The 24473-nt window shown below is 38.3% G+C and overlaps 1 protein-coding gene across 1 annotated transcript in view; it reads left to right on the top strand.

The window, feature by feature from the left end:
• The window catches only part of LOC122542841 (TATA box binding protein), a 28943-nt gene extending 5755 nt beyond the window's left edge, over window positions 1-23188 (top strand). Inside the window, exons 3-8 of the mRNA XM_043680935.1 lie at window positions 510-838; window positions 9622-9709; window positions 11556-11647; window positions 12945-13112; window positions 19498-19592; window positions 22649-23188. Coding sequence (XP_043536870.1) covers window positions 510-838; window positions 9622-9709; window positions 11556-11647; window positions 12945-13112; window positions 19498-19592; window positions 22649-22728 — 852 coding nt within the window. The 3' untranslated portion in view covers window positions 22729-23188. The remainder of the gene's footprint in view (window positions 1-509; window positions 839-9621; window positions 9710-11555; window positions 11648-12944; window positions 13113-19497; window positions 19593-22648) is intronic.
• Window positions 23189-24473: the final 1285 nt, after the last annotated feature.

Raw genomic sequence — 24473 nt, 5'->3', positions numbered from 1 at the left:
ATGCATTTACTACTTTGATTTCAGTTTCTTTGCAACCTGGTAATAGTGTTCTGCTTCAAGAAAACTTCACCACTTGTATTGGTTCTTGATGGTCAGTTTTACTATCAGCTAACTTCAACTCAGCTGCGCTAAGCTTTCAACTTGTCACCAGAGCAACAACTTTCATTTTATATCAAAACATAATTGACGCTTGAGTGAAAGATATTACAACAGATGTCCTAAAACTTGGTGAAAGGGATAAGTTTTCTTGGAGAGATAGGGATGTATAGAGATTTATGGAGGCAATTCTGGAACTTTGGGCATTTACAGCCATAAGCAGAGTTACCAATGGTGAAAAGATGAAATTTGGAGAATTTCTTCAGAATTAGAAATCTACAGAGATCTTGGAAGTTCTAATTCTGCAGGAGGTACTAGAGAGGTAGAGAGGGGTGAATCTTTTAGGTTTTACTCTTAAAATTTGCCAATGTGTGTATGTCTGACACCCAGTTATCTTTTCTCCCCTCTTGCAGGGTGCCATGACACCAGGATTGCCCATGTTCAGTCCCATGATGCCATATGGCACTGGCCTGACTCCACAGCCCATTCAAAGCTCCAATAGCATCTCTCTCTTGGAAGAGCAGCAAAGACAGCAACAGCAGGCAGCACAGCAATCCACAACATCTCAGCTGTCAACTCAAGTTACTTCCAGCCAGCCACCACAGTTGTTCCATTCACAAACAATGACCACAACTACTTTACCAGGCATCACGTCTCATTATCCCTCACCAATGACTCCTATGACACCCATAACCCCGGCTACCCCTGCTTCTGAGAGTTCAGGAATCGTACCACAACTACAGTAAGTGCCTTTTTTAGAATTATGTGAGATGGTTCAAATTGCTTGCTGTGGTCTTAATAAGTGAGGTTACAGTGCATATTGAACCAGTAGTTTTATATCGAGCAAAAAAAAACTGAAATTGCTGGGAAAGCTCAGCAAATCTGGCAGCATCTATGGAGAGAAAACAGAATTAACATTTTGGGTCAGTTTTAAAGAGGGGTCACTGGACCCAAAACATTAACTTTGCTTTCTCTCCACAGATCTGCTGAGTTTTCCCATCAATTTATTTTGTCTGATGTTCAGCATCTACACTTATTTTGGAGTTTTTTTGGTCATTTTTGGGCAGTTCCACTTTTAAAAAAAATTTTAAATAAATACTCAACAGCTCGTGGGATCTATTCGGGGTCAACTGCACCTACACTGCGAGATGTACATGGTGTAACTTTTTCAAAGTATACCTCAATTAGATTGCTGTGAGTAGATTCAATTCCTGTGCCACCTGAGGTTACCAGGAAGGCCTTGCTGCCTTAACCTCAACCTTTGCCTCAGTTGTGTAACCCTGAGGTTAAAGTCATCACCAGTTGTCACTGTGTAATGAAAGAGCAGCCTCTGGAACTATGACCAACTTTAATTCTCTGTGATCTTGCCTATACCTGCGTAGAATGACTGATTACCGTTTGCATGTGCTGAGTTTATAGAGGCAGATTATTCTGGGCCCATTCAGGGATAAGTGTATGCAGAACAGCCAAAACTGTTCTCTGTTCTGTTTTATAATGTAAACACCAGAAACTTGAAGTACAAAGCACTAATTTAGTGGATTTTGCTTGTAAGAGACAGTTCTTGAATACTGTTCAGCTGCTTCAAAGTTGCATTATGTGGTGAGAGCAGGACTAATTTCACCTATAAAAGCAAATAATTTTATTAAATTTTTTTAGTTGGCTTAAGTTATAGCTAATTCTAATACTGTCCACAAACTTATGAGTACAAAGAACAAAGAAAATTACAGCACAGGAACAGGCCCTTCAGCCATCCAAGCCTATGCCGATCCAGATCCTCCATCTAAACTTGTTGCCTATTTTCTAAGGATATGAATCCTTCTGTTCCCTGCCCATTCATGTATCTGACTAGATACATCTTAAATGATGTTATCATGCCAGCCTGTACGACCTCCACTGGATACACTTACCAGACCCACCACCCTCTGTGTAAAGAACTTCCACGCATATCTCCCTTAAACTTTTCCACTTTTTACTTTGAACTAGTGACACCAAGTAATTAAGTCCCCACTCTGGGGAGAAGGCTTCTTGCTATTGACCCTGTCTATACCTCTCATGATTTTGTAGACCTCAATCAGGTCCCCCCTCAGCCTCCACCTTTTTAATGAAAATAATCTTAATCTACCCAACCTTTCTTCATAGATAGCAGCCTCCATAGCAGGCAACATCCTGGTGATCATCTTCTGCACCCTCTCCAAAGCATCTACATCCTTTTGGTAATGCGGTGCCCAGAATTGTACACGGTATTCCAGATGTGGCTGAAACCAAGTCTTCTACAACAGTAACATGATCTGCCAACTCTTGTATTCAATATCCCGTCCGATGAAGGAAAACATGCCATATGCCTTCTTGACCACTGTATTGACCCCACCTCAGGGTACAATGGACCTGAACACCTGTATCTCTCTGTACATTAATTTTCCAAGGATTTTTATATTTACTGTTTATATTTGCTCTTGAATTAGATCTTCCAAAATGCATCACATCGCATTTGCCTGGATTGAACTCCATTTGCCATTTCTCCACCCAACTCTCCAATCTATCTATATTCTTCTGTACTCTGTGACAGTCCCCTTCACTATCTGCTACTCCACCAATCTTAGTGTCATCTGCAAACTTGCTAATCAGATCACCTATATCTTCCTCCAGATCACTTATGTAAATCACAAACAACAGTGGTCCCAGCACGGACCCTTGTGGAACACCACTGGTTACAGTTCTCCATTTTGAGAAACTCCCTACCACTACTACTGTCTCCTGTTGCCCAGCTAGTTCTTTATCCAAATAGCTAGTACACTGTGGACCCCATGTGACTTCACTTTCTCCACCAGTATATCATGGGGAACCTTATCAAATGCCGTACTGAAGTCCATGTATATGACATCTACAGCCCTTCCCTCATCAATCAACTTTGTCACTTCTTCAAAGAATTCTATTAAGTTGGTAAGAATGACCTTCCCTATACAAAACCATGTTGCCTATCACTGATAAGCCCATTTTCTTCCCAATGAGAATAGATTCTATCCCTCAGTATCTTCTCAGGCAGCTTCCCTACCACTGACATCAGGTTCACTGGTCTATAATTATCTGGATTATCCCTGCTAGTAGTCATGAGGTCTAGAAAAGATGCTTGAATTGACATCTGACCAACTGGCTATCTGCATGGGAGTTATTTCAGTTGATGTACAATTTTAAAGAAGTGAATTCTGTACTGAGTTGTTCAGCTGATACACATGCCTGTGGCATTATTTCTTACATGTGATTTTGAATAGGTGCTTTAGATCAGAAGGATAGCAATACACTCCAAACAGTGTCTAAAATGACCAACTAACCTTTTGAACAGAATTCTGTTTGAGGTTTGCACACTTGTGGTTTCTGTCCAAAAGAACGATAACCCTAGAGATTGAAAACAACCAATGATGTTTTCTGACATCAGTAGTTCTTGATGTTTTGTGATAAGCTAAATAACTGCAGTCTTCTTGTGCTCTTGTGAGGTTTGAGTCTGATCACTGACAATCCTTTCATTAGTTTTCAACTCTTTGCTGCATGGAATTATCATGAAATTGGAAGCAATGGAAGTTACACAGCTACCGCTTGGATTTTATCAAAATTATATGCCTCCCAGTTCTGTATGTAGGTGGATAAAGCAAGCCTGAGCCTATCTCTATTGAAAGATGAGTGCAGCAAGATTTTCTGCTATCTCCATCCGATTTAACATTCTTTACAAGTTATAAGGGACAGCATATGTGTTCAGATATTTTCAAAGTATTATGGTATTCTATTTTGTTGGTTATAAAATGCTAATTGCTCTGTCTTGCAATCTTATAGGACAGTGATGGAGTAGAATAGTGGATGCCTCAAAATATTGTGACTTTATCCAGCTTTAATTAGTTTTAAAAGTACGATTTCAATGGTGCAAAAATGTTTGTTCTAATCATGTATTCAAATTGCAAAGGCTGAAGTCCTAAGCATTGAAATAAAAACATTATTTTGTAACTTGAAAATTTCCATTGGGGTTTCTCTAAGCTTCAACTAAAACTTAGGTGGAAACCTCAGGGAATCCCAGATATCAAAAGAAATCTTGTGAAATTCTCAAGTTTACCACAATTTGGGCTCTACATTGCATTGATACATTTGGTTGACATTTATATAAGGGAGTACTGCAGAGCGGAATGGCACTTACTTTAATCTTTGTTTAAAGGTGTGGCCTGTATTGCAATAAACTTGGAAGTTTAACGTGGTCTCTTCTGATCCTTGGAATTTACTGAGGTTTCCACCTACATGCACTTAATGCAAAGAGTCTTACAGGTAGATCTCTCATAAGGTTCCTCAAATGAGGCCATTCAGGTAGAAGTTTAAAAGGGGGCAGTCACCTTGGAGGTGTACTATAAACCCCCAGCAGTTGGGGAGAGATAGAAAGATGGATATGCAGACAAATATCAGAAGTGTAAAATTAAATGGGTTATAATAGTTGGGGATTTCAATTTTCCCAATGTTAACATGAATAGCCACTGTGTAAAAGGTTTAGAGAGACGAGAATTCTTAAAGTGTCCAGGAGAACTTTTAAAGCCAGCACATAGAAAACCCTTCGAGGGGACAGTGCTGCACCTACTTTTAGGGGACCACAAAAAAATAGGAATAGGAGTAGGCTGTTCAGCTCCTCGAGCCTGCTCCACCATTCAAAAGGATCATGGCTGATGGACGCTCCTCGTGTCTATTTTCCTAGCTTTCCCAATAGTCCTGATCAAGAATCTATCTGAGGCTTAAACATACATAAGCACTGTGTTCCCCACATCGCTCTGTGGCAAGGAGTTCCAAAGACACTGAAAAAAGAAATACCTCCTCATCTCCATCTTAAATTCTAAATTCCAATGAGTATAGTCTCAAACGGTCTAATCTTTGTTCATAAAAAAATTCCTCCAAACCGAGCATCACCCTAAAGAATTTCCTCTAATGAAATAAGAGGATCAAAACTGGTCTCAGTCCTTCAGATATAATCTCACTAGCACCATGTACAGTTGCAGTAAGACTTCTCCACTCTTATACTCCAATCCCTTGAAATAAGGGCCAACATTTCATGCTTCTTTCTGACTACCCGCTTCACCTGTGTACTAGCTTTCTGTTTTATGTGTAAATAACTCCAAGTCCCTTTGTATTGGGGATATTGCAGCTTTCTACAGTTTATTTCCATTTACTGTTATTTTTTTCTCCCTTCCACAATGAACAATTTCAAATTTTCTCAGATACTCCATTTGCCACCTTTTTACCCATTTAATCTATCATTGTTTGATACAAATAATTTATAGAGACAATTTTATAGTTTAAATTTTAAAGGCACTGGTTCTTCCACTGACAGGAAAAGGTTAATGATAATTGCATGTACCTGTGATTTACATGCTAATACTTAGTAAATGGGCAGAGGTAACTCTTTCAATGATGTGTGAGGAGGATTGCAGAACTAGGCCATAGAGAAGGAACCACAATACATAACACACAATGGTTTTTTTGGTGGTGCAGACCCAATGGGTCGAAGCCCTGTTGTGTACTTTGTTATGATCCCAGCTGATGTTATTGCCAGGCAAGTCAGATTCCAGACTGAAACCTGGCTTGATTAAAAATGTTTTGATTTGGTTTATAACGAAATGCCCTTTTTCTCAAGCATAAGCGTGAAAAGGTGCAAATATTCAGCACGGTGGCTCAGTGGTTAGCACTGCTGCCTCTCACCACCAGGGACCCGGGTTTGATTCCAGCCTCTATCTGTGTGGACTTTGCACATTCTCCCAATGTCTGCGTGGGTACCCTCCGGGTGCTCCGGTTATAGGTTAGGTGCATTAGTCAGGAGAAATGTTGAGGAATAGGATAGGGGAATGGTACTGGATGGGTTACTCTTCAGAAGGGTTGGTGTGGACTTGTTGGGCCAAAGGCCTGTTTCCACATAGTTGTGATTCTATGAATTCATGAATATTCACTTTTAACTATAATAAAAAAAGATAAAATAGAAGAAACCAAACTAACAACTTATAACCCAAAGTTTAAAGACTTTTTAAGCACAGTTCATTAATCTCAAAACACAGGTTTATAAATTGAAGAGGAAAATGACAAATTTTGTATCGTACTTAAAAACGCCACAATCCTCCCATTGGAGTCCCTATCTCTTGATAAGTTCAGCTGGAACTTTTAACATTTAGACCAAAAATGCTGATCGCTTCTTCCTGGAGCTATGGATGGGGAGGGGGTATCTATTATAAGGTATTCTGAGGGACAGAAGTAAACTGCATTTGGAAGACAGGAATTAATCAAGGACAGTCAAAATAACTTTCAGAGGAGGTCATATCTGACGAATTCAATTGAATTTTTTAAAGAAATGACCAGTTAAGGGCAATTCTTTTTGTGTAGATTACTTGGATTTCAGCAAAGCTTTTGATAAGGTTACATATGGGAGACTAATAACAAAGATAACAGCCCAAGGGATCCAATGAAATTTGACAAATTAGAACCATAATTGGCTGAGTGGCAGGAAGCAGGAGGTGATGATTAAGGAGTGATTTTTCTAGTCTATGTCTAGTGGGGTCCCACAGGGATCACTATTGCAGTCCTTGCTGTATGAGGGTTTACATAACTGATTCAGATTTGATGATGGGAGGAGGGTTAGTGATTAAGATATATTGTGAGGGGCAAGGACAGGGTAGACAGGAAGGATTTTTTTTCCCCTTGATGGAGGAATCCATGATCAGTGGACATAGATTTAAAGTAAGGGGTACAATGCTAGGAGTTGAGGTAAAAGATTTTCACTTAGAGTGTGAATCTGGAATTCACTGCCTGTAAGGGTGGTAGAGGTAGAAACACTCATAACACTTAAATATTTAAATATGCATTTGCGATGCCAAGGCTTACAAGGTTATGGGCCAAGTCCTGGAAATTGGAATTAGAATAGTTAAGTGGTTGGTTGTTTTTGACTGGGGCAGACGTGATGGGCTGAAGAGCATTTTCCCATGCTGTGGATCTTATGACTCTAAATTGATTCTGTGCTTCCTGTATTTACAACAATTATAATATTTTTTTAAAGGTACTTGACGGTGTATATGCACTTTGGGATATTCCAAGGCCATGGACCACTTCTTATTGTGCACCTGTTTTATCTTCATCCATTTCTCTTTCTCCTAACAAAGTTGAGGATATTTTACAGTTTTCAATCCATTGTTAGTTTTTTTTTTCTAATCTCCTTATCTCAGGCTGTGTCAGCAGTTGCACTTTGGACTTAAAAGAAATGTCAATTTAGCATTTTTATGTCTGCCATCACAACCCCTGCAAAAATTGCCTGCCACAATTTTGAAACTACAAAATGACTCCTGTATCTGCAAGTCGGGTTTCCGCGGTTTCAGTTATCTGCAGTTTTGGGGATGTAGGGAACATTCCTGAACCAGGGACCAGGAGGCTGCCAGAAAGAAACATTTCCCTTTTAAATGAATGGGTTCGCACCTATCCAGGTTTCAGGCTTCCGCAGTAGATCTTGGAATGTATCCCCCCGTGGGTACAGGAGGGACTACGGTATTTAATTTGCATGCTCAATTTTGTACCACCTTCTATTTGAATATATTACCATTCAGCAGATGCTGTCCAACTTAGCTAAAATGTTTGATTTTTTTTTCTGTATCTTGTATCAAACTGTATTAAAATAAGCGGGGATATAAAAAAAACAGTGGTCTTGTTTTGTTAATTGCTTATGTAATGACACTGAATTGGATGTGAAATCCACCAGCTACAATTATGCAACTTGATTTTAAGATGGAATATGTTTTCTTTGTGTTAAACAGTGCACTATCTCAATCTTATGGTTTGGGAGCAATATTTTTTTCTATAATCTACATCAAGGTATATGAATTGTTTAGACATCATATCATTTAAATGGCTTCTTTACTGAAACATTAAATACTTTAAAGATATGCAGTTCAAGATTTTGCCCCTTTTTTGTTCACTCTCCTTTTTGATCTCAGCAGTTTCTTAAATGGGCCATGGCTTCCCTGAAACTTAAGTTAATGCAAACATCTGTGACTTGAGTCAATCTCCTACATGAACGTTAGGTATCCAATAGTTCAATTGTTGTTTTTGACCAGCTCAGACTCAGTGGATCAAAGGGCCTTTTTCTGTCCTGTAGACTTCTATGACTATTTTCATTAAATTTGATTTGAAATAATTTTCTTTGCAAGTTCAGAAATTTGGCAGGGATGTGAGATTGTTTCAAACCTAATTCCTTGTCCCTCTGTTCATGAAGGTGGGGCAAGCTTCCAAATTCTGTAATTCATCAAATCCTACATATGTTGTATTTGTGTCTCCCATCATAGATTTGTACACTGTACATACCATCCATTGAGTTTTGTCGTGTTCAGTCTATTCCTGGTTTTCATGAATTTCCTCTGGATTTATTAATTTTGGGGAAAGGAGGAGTGTTCACTTTTCTTAACCCCCAACCCTCCCACACAGCCTTTTCCGTTTATGCTCAAAAATGAAGTGGGAAATAAGAAAACAGAATTTTAAATTAACAACCCTCCATCTTCTCCAGTTTTGCAACCCTCTGGAATCTCTGCAATCCAATTCTGATATCATGTGTGCATCTCTTATTCCTATTGCCACATGTGACTTCAGCTGCATAGGCCCCAAGATTGGAAATTCCCTTCCTATGATAGCTCACCTCTCTGTTTCTCTCTCCTCTTTCCAGACATCCCATAAAACCTAGCTGGCCTAGTATTTGGTCACCTGTCACAACTGTTTGGCTCAGGGTCACATTTTGACTGATCTCACACTTATGAAACTGGAATGTTATGATGTTAGAGGTCTTATGTAGATACAAATTGTTGTCTGATAACTGATGGATTAGATTAGATTACTTACAGTGTGGAAACAGGTCCTTCGGCCCAACAAGTCCACACCGACCTGCCGAAGCGCAACCCACCCAGACCCATTCCCCTACATTTACCCCTGCACCTAACACTACGGGCAATTTAGCATGGGCAATTCACCTGACCTGCACATTTTTGGACTGTGGGAGGAAACCGGAGCACCCGGAGGAAACCCACGCAGACACAGGGAGAATGTGCAAACTCCACACAGTCAGTCACCCGAGGCGGGAATTGAACCTGAGTCTCTGGCGCTGTGAGGCAGCAGTGCTAACCACTGTGCCACCGTGCCGCCCACTCATTATTACCCTTTAATGAGTCAGCAGGGTGCCATTGTGTTAAATGTCTAATTCCTGATTTTGAACGAAATAATTAGGACAGCAATACTTGCCTACAATTATCCTCTTTTTCAAGTTGATTTTCTCATTGAGAAAGTGTGATTGATTAACTGGTCTATAATTTCTTTATCATATTGGCCAGGCAACTTCGAACATGTAAAATGTACAGAAGAATGTTGATTCTTGAATTGTAAGTCAGTTTTTGGAAGACCAACATTTTTCATTAGAAGGGAAACAATGTTTGAAATACATTGCAATGCTTTCTTAAGGAAACATTTAAATACGTTTTATTTTAGAAATATAGTGTCCACTGTCAATCTGGGTTGTAAACTGGACCTGAAGACAATAGCTCTTCGAGCAAGAAATGCTGAATATAATCCAAAGGTGGGTGGCTGTGCACGTGTGATTGTATGTATATGTACCTGAATGGTTTAGTGAAATATCTTCAAAAGATTTATAACAAAAAGCATTAGAGGTTAATCCACTTTCCCACATGCTTAAGAACTATTTAGGGACAGGAGCAAGGAAGGTTTGTAGTGGGAAAGAGATATGGGAATAGGATCAAGTTAGAAGTCTTGATGTGATACTTTTCTTTCTCGTATTCAAAAATGCCATCTCTGTCACAGGTTTTTCAAAATTTTGCTCTTCCCCTTTTAAAGTCTTTGTTTACATGACAGGTGCAATACCTTTCAGCCCAAGAAGATTAAACATAATTCCTGGAGATGAAACTGAAGCAGAATTCAGCAAAGAATAACTTCAGTTGTGTAGAGGTTTGAGCACCATAAGCAACAACAGCCCTCCCCAAGCTTTGAGAGCAGTTGCTGAGTACGATTATTCCATTTCAATCACTCATTTCAATGTATAAAATTCTTAACTGGTCAAGCATTAATGGCAAATGAGAGGCTGCTTCTCCTATGGGAGAGTCTAAATTCTTGAAGGGGACTAGATGAGAAATTTCATTTGTGTGGCCACTCTATGAAATTCTTAATCCCCCTGTTGTGCATGCTTAGTCAATGAGTATATTTAAGAGTGTGTTTTACAGATTTTTGGCTACACCTGAAAGAGGGTTATAGAGGTAATGGGAAAATGGAGTTTATGTAGTCTCAAATATCGTGCAACCAAATGCAAAGTAGAGCTCCTCTCCTCTTCCTCAACTTTAATCTGAAAAGAACACCTCATTATTGTGATGAATAATACGACCATAAGACATAAAAGCAGAATTAGAACATTTGGCACATTGAGTCTGCTCTGCTATTCGATCATATATTTTTTAACCCCATTCTCTGCCTTCTCCTCATAACTCTTGATCCTTTTACCAATTAAGAACCAATCTATCTCTGTTTTAAATTCACTCAATGGCTTCTATGGCAATGAGTTCCACAGATTAATGACCCTCAGACTGAAAAAACTCATCCTTATCTCAGTCCTAAAGGGTGATCCCTTGACTGCGCCCTCGGATCCTAGTGTCTCTGTCTAGCAGAAACATTTTATACATGTGGACTGTATCCAGGCCTACACACACACACCCCGCACACCACCCTCACCCCTGCACACGCCACCAACCACACACACACACCCAGTTCCTCATATCACAGGCCCTGGGTTCATTCTTGTCAACCATCTCCAGAACCCCTCAATGCCAGCACATCCTTCCTTGGATACGGGGCCCAAAGCTGCTCACAATGTTCCAATTCTGGAGATACCAGAGCCTTCTACAGCCTCAGCAATACATTTCTGTTCGTCAGTTCCAACCTCTTGAAATTAATGCTCACATTCCATTTGCCTACCTAACTGCAAACTGAACCTGTATGTTGACATTAAGATAATCCTAAACTTGGACTCCCAAGTCCCTTTGTGCTTCAGACTTCCAAAGCCTTTCCCCATTTACATCTCTAATTGTCCTACCAATATGCATACCCTCAGACTTAACCACATATTCCATCTGCCATTTCTTTGCCCACTCTCTCAGCCTGTCCAAGTCCTTCTGCAACCTCAACACTACTTTCCTCTCAACCCGTTTTTTTTGTCAGCTGCAAACTTAACAATAATGCCTTCAATTCCTTTGTCCAGATCTTTAATGTATAACATGAATAGTTGTGTCCCTAAAAGAGTGTAATGTCAGACTCTGAATGGGTTTTCCTCAGTGCTGATAGACAATAGAATTTCCAGTATTACCAGGGCATACAGAGGATTATTGACCACCGTCTAACCCAAGACTTGTCTGTTCCAGCGTTTTGCTGCTGTCATCATGAGAATCCGGGAGCCTCGTACAACTGCACTTATTTTCAGCTCTGGAAAAATGGTGTGCACTGGTGCAAAGAGGTATGGTCATTATTAATTTATCAACACTCTGATTAAAATTACTATTCTTAACTTGCTTTAGAGTTCATGGTAAAATATAAAATGAATTGCAAATGCTGAAGATCTGAAGCAAAGCAGAAATTGCTGGAGAAACTCAACAGGTCTGACAGCATCAACAGAAAGAACACAATGTTAATATTTCAAGTCCATTGACCCTTCTTCAGAACACTGAGGAAGGTTCACCGGATTCTATATTTTAACTCTGCTTTCTCTCCACATGTTGCCAGACCTGTTGAATTTCTCCAGCAATTTTTATTTTTGTTTTGGTTATGTTTATCGTGCCTGTGCAACAATAACCCTTAATGGATGCTAATCTCCCTTTCTCCTTTTTCCTTGTCAAATGGCAATAACTGTCTGGGAACATTAATGTTAAGTCTTCAGTGAAATGTCAGTCTTGGTGCATGTTGCTCTTCTGACCTAACTTATTAAAAGAGGCACACCATCAAAGTGATTATTATTTACATAGGAGGTTAGACCAGTGTTGCCTGATTCTTGTCTTTCATGTAAAGAACTATCCCTTTCCATCATAGGGAGAAAAGAAGACCTTATCTTTCAAACAACTGATTTCTAGAGTCTAGGCATTGATTACTTAATTATTTTACATTCAGGGCAGGTTTGATTTAATTGGTATAATATATATTTTGAAACAGTTTAAGAAACTGGGTAATGCAATTTTGTTTTAAGGATACATTAGCATGGATTTTGTTTTGTTTTCATTAAATTTATATGTAAAGGTGGTAGCACACTGGTAGGATTTTGTATAAAAGAACTTGTGGGAACAAAAATACATTACACTGCGATTGTGTAGAATTACTTAATCCATTGTGTGCTCTGTCTCCACTTTTTTTTTCCATTTTGAATTCCACAATTGACTTTTTAATAGTCACTTGCTGTAATACATTTTCTAATCTGCTAGTCCCTTGAATAAAAATATGCCCCTTGATCATTACCATACCTTATGTTAACAATTCATATTGAGATAGTTATTTTTGTTAAGCAAATACAGATGAGATAACTTGAGCACTCTCTCCTTTTTCTTCTCTTCCCATCCCCACCCCCACCAGCCCAACTACTTTAGAATGTTTTAATTTGTTACTTGAATTTAATATTTTTATCTTTTTGACTTGATTTTAATGTCTTTCGTTAGAAGACAAGACTATCTAATACAACTTTTACAAGTTGTGCCTGGTAGCAAATGATTATTGTTTTCAGTGCTAGTAGAAAAGTAATGAGTAATAAACCTTGTTTCCTGTTGCAGTGAAGAACAGTCACGTTTGGCAGCAAGAAAATATGCAAGGGTTGTACAGAAATTGGGATTCCCAGCTAAGTTTTTGGATTTCAAGATTCAAAACATGGTGGGCAGTTGTGATGTGAAATTTCCCATTCGACTAGAGGGCCTGGTGCTCACTCATCAGCAATTTAGCAGGTAAAAAAAACATGGGAAGATATCCCAAGGCTTCAATTTGAGGACAATGTTTAAAACAGTAATGTTTACATATACTGATTTCTGTAGAGAAAGGAAGCTTTAAGTTTATTTGTTAAGTACAAAGATACAGGAATCATTACAACAAAAAAATTTAAGTTTTTGATCATTCATTTCATGGGCTGCATGGCTGCCAGTTGAGTCAGTGGGTTCAAGTCCCATTCCAAATTACTTCAGCACATAATCCAGGCTGACAGTATGCAGTAATGTAACCTCCCCTCAATGTCAACTACGTTCATGGGTTTTTTGCCATCTTACCCAAACCTCATCTTGATTAGTTTCTTACATTGTTGCATAATTTCTGGGCCTAAATTAGATTTTAAAAGAAAGGAAAAGCTCATCAGCAATGGATAATAAAAGTGGATAGTATCTGTTTGCAGCATCCCCATTGAGCTACCAAGATGATGGATTCAGCTATTATATCCTATTCCCTACTAGAATGAAACATGTGGTCTAAATCATTGCATTTTGCTCATTAAACGGGGAAATACATTTATATCTTGCAACTATTTCAGTCAGCATTTTTGAAGTGTATTGACATCATGTTTGCAGTGTTTAATTAATGTAGAATATTAAAATAACCTTTTTAAATTGACAGCATCATCACACTTGACAGTAGAGATAGTGAGGATATTTCTTCTTACAGGAGAATCTTAAATGAGAAATATCCTCACTACCTCTACTGTCAAGTGTGATGATGCTGTCAATTTAAAAAAGTTATTTTGTCATTGATTTTCTTTTGAGAGGTTGGAAAGGCAGAGGTACTGAAGAGTCTAGAAAGAAGCTAATTTAAGAATGGAAGGGGAGCGGCCAGTTCTCCCAGTTCAAGTTTTTTCTAGTTTATTTTAGCTGTAGCAGTCACAAGATGTAAGAGTCCATGGGAGATGCATGCTTCAGTAAAGAATTCCTCTGACCTTTTTCTGAATTCTCTTTGGATGTTGTTCCCTTCTGCCTGTAAGAATCTGTGTTTGAATTTACCTTTTTGCCAAGGGGTATGTTTAAGGGATGTTACTGTATTGGAACTTTTAATTAGTAATAGTTACTGTATTAGGCCGGTTACTTTTTCCAATAGCTAATTATTCTAAATTCTCTTTTGTCATGTTTAAATAAATTCTGTTCTGCTTAAAGTTGAGTTGTTTGACTAGCTGCATCACACCTGGAATATCCATTTCACATCTGCCTTTAAAATAAGAAAACGTTTGGGTCGAGGCTACCTTTATTAAAATATTTTGAGGGGTGGCCTGGTCCATAACACAAGATACCTCATGATCTTCTATTTTCATTCAAGTCACCTCTTATGCTTCTAAACATAATTGATTATAAGCCTAGCTTGTCCAAACTTCCCTCATAAGATAAGCCACCATTCTGAATATTAGGAGAAACTGAGGTCTATGGATACTGAAGTGGTCAGTCGAAAAGAGTGGCACGGAAAAGCACAGCAGGTCAGGCAGCTTCCAGGGAGCAGGAAAGTCTATGTTTCAGTCATTCTAATGAAGGGCTTATGCCCAAAACGTTGACTCTCCTGCACCTTGGATGCTGTATGACCTGCTGTGCTTTTCCAGCATCGCCCTTTCCCATTCTGATATTAGTCTGGTAAACCTGTTCCGAACTGCTTTCAAAACATCTTCATTCCAATACTGTATGCAGTACTGCAGATGTAGTTTCATTGCTCAAGGTATTAAAAAGCATGACTTCCCTCCTTTTTATATTTAATTTCTCTTGCAATTAATAATATTCTATTCGCTTTCCAAAGTTGCTTGTTTTACCTGCATATAGGCTATTCATAGACAATTCATGCACGAGGGCATTAAGATCTCTCTGTAATCTCTCTCCATTTAGAAGCCATACTACTTTATTGTTCTCGCCAAATTGAACATTTTCACGTTTTCCCCCATTGTATTCCATTTGTCAGATATTTGCCCGTTCACTTGACCTATCTAATCTTTCTGTAGCCTCCTTATGTGCTCTGTGCATCATTAACATGTTTGGCAACTGTCCCTTTCATCCCTTCATCCAAGTTATTTCTATAAATGTTTAGCAGTGAAGTCCTATCATCCCTACTCATGTGGCATTTTACTTGTTACCCTTACCAATTATATCTGCTCTCTACTTCCTGTTAACTAGTCAATCTTCTATCTTTGCTAATCCCTCCACCATGAGCCTTTATTTTCTGCAATTACCTTTGTGTGGAAGTTTGTTCAGTGACTTCTGAAAATCTAACTGCAGCATATCAACCAGTTCTACTTTATCCACAGCGCATGTTATCTCCTCAAAGGATTCCTATATTAACTGAACATGATTTCCCTTACATGGTCTCTGGGTATGATACAGACATGCAAGAGATCCTGGGTTCAAATCCTAGACAAGTTTAAGGGTGGCTCAGCAGTTAGGACTGCTGCATCAGCACCAGGGATCTGGGTTCAATTCTAGCCTTTAGTGACTGTCTATCTAGTTTGTACATTCTCGCAGTGTCTGCATGGGTTTCTGTTAAGTGCTGTAGTTTCTTCCCACAATCCAATGATGCGCAGGTTAGGTGGAATGGCCGTGCTACATTTTATGTAGTATTCAGGGATATGCAGGCTAGTCATGGTAAAGGTAGGATTATAGGGTGGGGTGGGAGGCTGGGACTGGGTCTGGGTGGGATGCTCTTCTGAAGATCAGTGCAGAGTCGATGGGCTGAATGGCCTCTTTTTGCATTATAGGGATTCTGTGAAACCATGTTGACTCTGCCTTGATTACTTTGGGCTTTTCTAAGTGCCCAGTTTCAAAATTTTTAATGTATTCTAATTTTTCCTGATATGTTAGGCTAACTGGCCTGCAGTTTGCTGCTTACTGTCTTCCTTTATAGTCAAAAAGACATTAGAGCAGACATTGGCTTTTCAGCCCATTGAGTTTGCTGTGCCATTTAAAGAGCTTATGGTTGATGTGATCATTTTCAACTTTACTTTTCTGCCTTTTCCCTATAACCCTTTCTTCTCTTACAGATCTGTCTGTCTCAACCATGAATATATTTAATGACCCACTCTCAGCAGACCTTTGCGATAACGAATTCCATTGATTCACAAGTCTCTGAGAGAAAAGTTCCTCCCTATCTCTGTTTTAAACGTGCATCTCTTTATTTTGAGATTATGCCCACTGGTCCTAGACACTCCCACAATGAGGGGGGGAAAAGGGCCTTTCCACATCTACTCTGTCAAGTCCCCTAAGAATCTTGTCTGTTTCAATAAGGTTGCCTCATATCCTTCTATATTTCAATGAGTGCAAGCCCAATCTACTCAACCACTCCCCATAAGCAATTCCTCCAAACCTAATATTAGCCTTGTGAACTTTCTCTGATTGTCCCCAATGTCAGTATATTTTTCCCTAGATAAGGGGCCCGAAACCGTTGACGGTAATCCAGCTATGGTCTGTCTAGTGATTTGCATAGTTTTTGAATAAGTTATTAAATTTGCTATCTTCTAATAGAACCTTCCCTGAATCCTACTTTCTTTCGGACTAAAGATCACCTTAACTTTTCTTTTTAAAATAGTTAAATAAATTTTTACTATCGGTTTCTATATTTCTGGCTAGCTTTCTCTCGTACTATTAATTGGTCCGTTACTTGATCCGTTGCTGATGTTTTAACCATTTTTATTCTTTATATTCTGTCCAATCTTTTGTGCCACTTGTCCCAAGAGCGTAAGAACTAGGAGCAGGAGTAGGCAGTTCAGCCTTTTGAGCCTGTTCCACTAATCTCATGGCTGATCTCATCTCGGCCTCTATTCAGTTTTCTTGCCCACACTCCATAACCCTTCAACCAATCGCTAATAAAAAATCTATTAACCTCCTCTTCAAATTTAGTCAATGCCCTAGCATTCACTGCACTTTAGGGAGTTTCATAGATTCATGAATCTATGAGAAGCAAGTTCTCCTCATCTATTTTAACTAGATGAGGAGAATTTGCTACCTCCCTTATCCTAAAACTGTGACCTTTTGATACCCACATGAGACAACATCCTTTCTACACCTACATTGTTAATCCCCCTTAAGCATCTTAAGTATGTCAGTTAGATCTCCTCTCTCTATCTTTAGAGAGAATAGGCCAAGCCTGTTCAATCCTCTTCATAAAAATATTTAAGTGAACCTCCTTTTGAACTGCTTCTGATACAACTACATGCTTGCTTGAGTAAGTGGACCAAAATTGTATACACTATTCCCAGGTGTCGTCTCACTAATTATTTGCCAATTACAGCAACAGTTCCCTACCTTTATATTCTATTCCTTAGCAATAAATACCAAATTTCCATTTGCTTTCCTCATTACCTGCCAAACCTGCATAGTAGTTTCCTTGTGATTCATGCAAAAGGATACCCAGGTCCCTCTGTACCAAAGCACCCTCCAATTTCTCTCCATTTAAAACATTAAGTTGTCTTTCTGTTCCTCTGACCAAATTAGATAACCCAATTTATCCATATCCATTTGCAAGTTTCTTATTTCTTCATTGCAAATCACATTCCTACCTATTTTAGTGTAATCTGCACATTTGATTACAGGATTTTCTATCCCCACCTTAGAGTAAAATAGTTGGGGCCTGAGGATTGAACCCTGTGGCACCCCATAAGATAGATATTGCCAGTCGGACTATGACTTCTGTTGGTTAGCCAATCTTCTGTCCATCCTGGTAAATCACCTCCTGATCTTTCTTTCTGTATTAAGCTTTTGTGCAGTACTTTATCAAATGCCTTCTGGAAGTTCAGATATACTACATATACAGGATTCCCCTTATCAATATTACTTGTTACATCTGCAAAGAGCTGTAGTAAATTAGTCAAAGGTAATTTACCCTTCATAAAACCATGCTGATTCTGATGGATTGTATTTTGACTTTGCACAATTGTTTTTGTCTTCAAGGTTAATACTACCTTTGAGCTTTGCAGTTAACTATTTTTACGTTTTAAAAATAGTAGTCTCTGACCCACTCCCCTCTCCCCCCTCCCCCAAATTGAATATTGAAAATTGAATCATCTTTTGCTCATGGCTACTAAGGGGTGATTTTTACAATGCAACCATTAATCCTGTTTCATTGCACCAGGTGTTGAACAGCCTGATATTAAAAACTGAAAGTGCTAAAGAAACTCAGAAGGTGCAGCAGCATTTGTGGACAGAGAATCTGTTTATGTTGCAATCCCAATGTAACTCCTCTTCTGACTATGTAGCCTGTTTTCTGGTCAGCTCTGGAACATGCTTTTCTCTTCCTTCCAACTACAAAGCAGATCCATTTCCTCCCATTGACCAACCAAGCCTATCGCCTAACTGTATTCACCTATCATTACCTCACCACTCAGCCCTTCTACCCACCCAAAACTCACGCCTACTTCCCTTTATCTGCAGCTCCCCTTACACCCACCTCCAGTCCTGAGGAAGGGTTACACCTGAAACATTGGCTCCTCCACCTGCTGATGCTGTCTGGCTTGCCAAATTCTTCCAGCCTCCTGCTTGTCTTTCTAAGAAACTCACGTAAAAATATTCTGAGAGATCCTAGTGTAGGGCTATCTTTACCCATCTGATTTGTCCAATCTATATGTTGATTAATATCTCCTATGATTTTTGCCATATTGCTCTGACAATCTCTCATTATTTCTTCCTTTATGCTCCACCCTACTGCCCGTGGCTGCTGTAAAGTGGCCTGTACAGTGCACAATAAGTGATTTTTTTTTTTGCCTTTGTTATTTCTCATCTCAAATTAAACAGTTTCCACATCTGGTTTTGTGAACTTAAGTCATCACTCTCGATTGTGCTAATACCATAATTAACTAACAGAGTTACTACTTCACATGTTCCTCACTTTCTGTTCTTCCTAAGTGTTTTGTACCAATCAGTATTTAGGTACCAATCTGTCTTTCTGCAGTCATGTCTCTCATGAGTATTAGAGCATACTTACTTTAATTTGGAAAGGTAACTTGTCAGGAAAATATGAATGCCATGACTGTATACCTGATCACCCATTAAATGTATAGAAAATATACTAAAGTTCCTTCTACTGTGCCCCAACTTCATATTAACACATACTGGTCCGTATTTTCTGCTGGAAAGATTATTTTTCATTCAGCAAAAGTCAATTTTGTCTTGTTTCCCTTAGGAGCTGGATAACAACTGGATTGTGCCTTTAAAACTGTGCAATCGTTGGTCCATTACTCAGGGATGGAACATTATTAGGATCTGAGTGATGAATATAATTTCAGTTATTAAAATTAAAATTTGCATATTGAGCCAGTTTGCTTAATCTATAATGTGCCACAATAAGTTATTATTGTGCATATGATCAGTTATCAACTTTTTTATTTTGCAGTTATGAGCCTGAGCTGTTTCCTGGATTAATCTATCGAATGATCAAACCAAGAATTGTACTACTAATATTTGTATCTGGAAAAGTTGTATTGACTGGTAGGTTACTTTGTAGGTTGGTTTTCATAGCTGATTGCTTACCTGAGAGTTCTGCTCTATTTATTTGTTGTTCTTCCCATTCACTCGACATAGCTCACAAGGTGCAAAGGGGAAAATACTAAATTTGGATTTAACTACTTTACAAAGGTGATGAATATTGAATAGTGCCAGGAAAGTTGAGAGAGCAAAGTTGACTGAGTTAACCAAATCGAACAGGAGTTACAAATAATGCAATTTGTGGTATATTAGGGAGAACTGCATAGTATTTTTAAAGCTTTGAGACTGACAATTGGATCACAATGACCCCTTCTCGTCCTGTAAGTTCCTATGACACAAATTGGATTGTTTACTTTGTCAAACGCTGCACAAATTCAAATAAAATGCCACCTTTTTATTTCCCAATTTGCCTTAGTTTTGCTTTTCTTGAATCATTTCATTAGCAATAGAAAAATATCAGAACTGGAAATGGTGTATTAAGACAATGCAGCTGAGACTAGTGGAATCATCTTTGCATTTTGACTGCAATTCGCATATGACAAAATAAAAGAACATCTTTTACATCAATCCAAGAAAACCGCAGTTGTTGCTGTTTACTCCACCATTCAGTTTATTAAGACATCCAATATTTATATTTCCTAGCCATTTGTTCTTTTTGTTGATAACTGAAATTCCTAATAGTTAGTGCTAAATTTTAGAGTTAATTAATTTGAACTGTTCTCCAAATTTAAAGGAATTTTCCAGTTTCACCTCTACTGTGCTCCTGACTATTTTGTGTTCATATAAGATCAGTGTTTAAGGTGCCATTTCAGATTTAGTCAATCTTCTCATAGTTCAAGCCTATTGACAGTAGAGATCCACCTAGTGGCTCTTCCCGGCAATACTGCTTAAGTCTTGACAACTTGCATTAGGATTTTTATTGTTTTGCATTATTGCCTCAGGATGGTTTAAAAGCAATCATTATCCAGACTTTTTACTTTATATTGCTGTTTCCCTCACTTGCATTTTTTCTTTGATCTTTTCTCTGCTGACAAGTTCAACAGCACATTTGAGCTCAGCTCTCAAACCATAGCCACTTAGCTATATAATCACCAGACTCCAGTTACAGCACAAAAATATACGAGCAAGACCTAAACGTTCTTCAATGTTTGCAGCTCCAAGCTACCATCTTGCCTTAACATTTTTGAAGGATTTGATCTGATACTTTTGTGTTGAAATATGACAGTGTAATTATGTATGTGGTTAAAATGACGCCAATGCCTCATTAAAATTTGAGACAAGACACTTGTACAAAAGTGAAGTCTATGGTAGACCACTCTTCACATCTCTTCCTTCGAAGGTCAGCTTATAGCCTTTTTTCAACTCCCTTCAATAACTGTATATTTTTCTTATAATTACCATTGAATACACCTTTGCCAATGACAGATGTAACTTCAAAATAATGTCTTTTGATTTAAGTTGTATCTCTAATTTTTTTAACTTAATTGTCAGGAAGGATTCAGCCAAAACTTCAACAATTCATCTGCCAAAACTTCCCCATCTTCTTGGCCTCAAGTGTTCTGTTTAATCTGCATTCCAATATTCATTTCAAGTAATGTCATTTCTTCACACTAATGCATGTGGTATTCTATCTCCCATCTCTTCAGATTGACTGCGCCTTCAAGTTTTGTGTACTAGTTAGCATCTGCAAACCTATCTTTTTTAAATCAACCTGTTCAGATATGGAACATGGAACAGTACAGTACAGGCCCCTTAGCCCTTAATGTTGTGCCAGCCTTTCATCCTACTCTTAAGATCAGACTAATCTACATACCCTTCATTGTACTAACTTCCATGTGCCTATCCAAGAGTCGCTTAAATGTCCCTAATGTATCTGACTCTACTACCACTGCTGGCAATGCATTCCATGTACCCACTACTCTGAGTAAAGAACCTACCTCTGACATATGTCATCGCACACCTCTGGAGCAGATGTGTCTTGAACCCAGGTCTCCTGGCTCAGAGGTAGAGACACTACGTTTTAAACCACGTGAGTCCTAATGCAAATTTAGACAGCTTGTTCATTTTCCTGTCCTCCAATTACATAAAAATGTTCATACAAATATACTTGTTAAGGCTGAATTAATAGGTTCTTAATTGACAAGAGTTGAGACCACCATTTGATTTACCAGCTCTTATCAAATAAAGGTCTATTCATCATTATTATATCTTTTCTGTTTTCACTCGCTAAACAGCGGGTAAAGCATGCATTATCAAGTCAATGCTTCATTTCTTTTGATTTCTTAATTAGAATATTCAAATGTCTGTACTACCCTTCCAGAATGGGGCAAAACATTTCTGAAAAATTGTTTATTTTTATTTTCAGTAGTGGAATTTAAAATTATCACTGGTGCCTGAAGCATTGGATCCAAGAGCAACCATTGACACATTCAAGCTAATACTAAAAATTTTGTTCATCTTTTTTCATCTCTTCTGGTGCCTGAACTCCAGTTGTATTGTTTTCAATTTTTCATTTTGAAATATATAACAATGTGAATTTCATTTGGAAGACTGGTCTTGTTACACAATCTTGTGCTGTTAGACTAATTATGTGTATGTGTAGATCTATTTCAAGTCACAATGTGGCTGTGGTAACAAGGCTGATGAGTCGGAATGGTATGGGGGTGTGTTCTGATTGCTAATTTTTATCACTTAAGGACAGGCAAACATTTCACATTCGTGGTTAACTTATGATCTAATTTATTAAGATTTCAGCACTGTCTCTTGGATTCAATAGATTTGAAGAAAATACACTAGAAATGTACCATTTGACCAAACTGGCCCTTGTTCTTCATGAGCCTCCTAGTCAGCTTCATCTAACTCGAGCAGCACAACTTTCTATTTCTTTCTCAATCTTGTTTATCTAAGTTTGCCTTAAATATGCTAATACCACTGACCGCAATCACTTTATATTTGTTTAAAAACGGAAAAGCCTCTTGCCCTGCGATTTATTATTTAACGCATGAATCCACATTCAAGTTTGCCATTTGATCCATTGATATATAATTTCTGTTTTGAAGGTGCAAAAGTCCGTGCAGAAATCTATGAAGCATTTGAAAACATCTACCCAATTTTGAAAGGTTTCAGGAAGACAACATAACTGTTCACAAGGACTTTCTACTCTCTGAAGGACCATTTCATTTGCCTGTTGCCTTGTATAGCCTGTATAGTTGAATGCTGTGTTCTGCTGCAACGTTTACATGGGGTGATTCAACTTTTTTATTTGCGAGGTTTAGGAGTAAATTTAGTCCTTTTTAAAATAGTATCATTCTCGCCACCCTATGACAGCAATTTTTACAAAATCATTGTTAGGAACTTGTTATCTTTTACTTGGAATTTTATCAACCAATGAAACATTTTGTTTTGCATGTTATTTATATTGAACTTTTTATAAAATGTAAGCCATGTAAATGTATGTTAATGTATTTTCTCAAGTTCATTTTTAAAAAATTCAATCTTACTTGAAAATATCTTGCTTTTCAAAGCAAGATAAAAGACTTCCCCAAATTGGCAGCCAATTTGCAACTGAGATTTTTACATTAAATTTTTTTTCCATGCAATACAGTGCATTGTTATGATTGTTAATGGCAATTTTCTTGTGGGTAACTGAATATTTAACATGGTGATGCTAGTTTCTTTGTAACGGAATAGAATTTCTATGAAGCTTGCTGATTGGCCACAATTTCATTTCATAGCAGCTTATGTTTGAGGGCTAAAATGGTCCACTCTTATGTATGTTCCTATGCAGCCAAAATTCTCTCTCTTCAATGGTGATGGGTTCAAACCCTTCTCTCTTTAGGCTGGGAGCAGAGGATCATTCTGGGTAATCCAAGATGGAGGATGGGAAAAATTTCTGATTGTAACAGGCTGCTCCTTTTTTATTTGAGGTAGTTTAGGTTTTGGAGGTAATTTCCTCGAATGCCAGGAGTAGCAATTACTGTTTTAATGTTGCTGCAATTGTTTTGAAACTTTAAAAAAAGTCAAAACTAAAGCACTTTTAATAGGGAGAAATACAGACAAAGGCAGCAAGTACATAGCATGTAAAGGAGAGAGAGAAAGAAACCCGCACTGCTAAGTGACACAGCCATGAATCTGCGCAGAAACTGCCTTTGCTGTTTGAATTTGTGTATCGCTGGACATCGGAGTGTATTTAGAAAAACTTAGCAACGAAATTCACAACTGATCTGGGAGGAACCTGTGTGGGAGAGATCACAGCACAGAAATAGTTACTTAAATAGTTTTTAAGAATAGCCTTGCTGTAAATCTACAATAGTGAGTAGACTGGGTTCTTTCTTGATGATATGTTTTTGAACTCTGTCTCTTGATTAAGTTGTAAAAATACAAGCCATAAGTATTAAGTAAGCCTGAAGCAGTATTTTGTAGATCAATAAGACGGTGCTATTTTCTGTGTCTGTAGATTGGAAGGAGCAAAATAGCCTTTAGTAGTGTGATATGCTCCTCTTGTCAGATGTGGAAGTTTCAGGAGAGTTTAAGGGTTACTGAGGATTATATCTGCAATCCAGTCAGATCAAATGGATTGGTTGGAGCGGCAGTCAGAAATTTAAAAGAGCCTGGGGGTGTGATAGATGGCAGTTATAGGAAGGAAGAAAAGCTGCAGATACAGTCACAGATGGGTTAATTCCAAGAAAGGTAGAAGACGTAGAAGGGTAGTACAGGAGTCTTGTGTGGCTATCCCCATTTCAAACAAGTTGTTTGGAAAATGTAGGGTGTGATGGACTTTCAGGGGAATGTAGCACAAACAAGCTTCTGGTATCAAGACTGGCTCTAATGTAATCGGTGAACTTTACCAGTTTCCTCATGATCTGTTGTACCTGCCAATCTCCC

Source organism: Chiloscyllium plagiosum, chromosome 3 (assembly GCF_004010195.1).
Source record: "Chiloscyllium plagiosum isolate BGI_BamShark_2017 chromosome 3, ASM401019v2, whole genome shotgun sequence".
Lineage (NCBI taxonomy): Eukaryota > Metazoa > Chordata > Chondrichthyes > Orectolobiformes > Hemiscylliidae > Chiloscyllium > Chiloscyllium plagiosum.
Note: the sequence above shows the minus strand (reverse complement) of the source record. Positions and strands in the feature narration are given on the sequence as shown.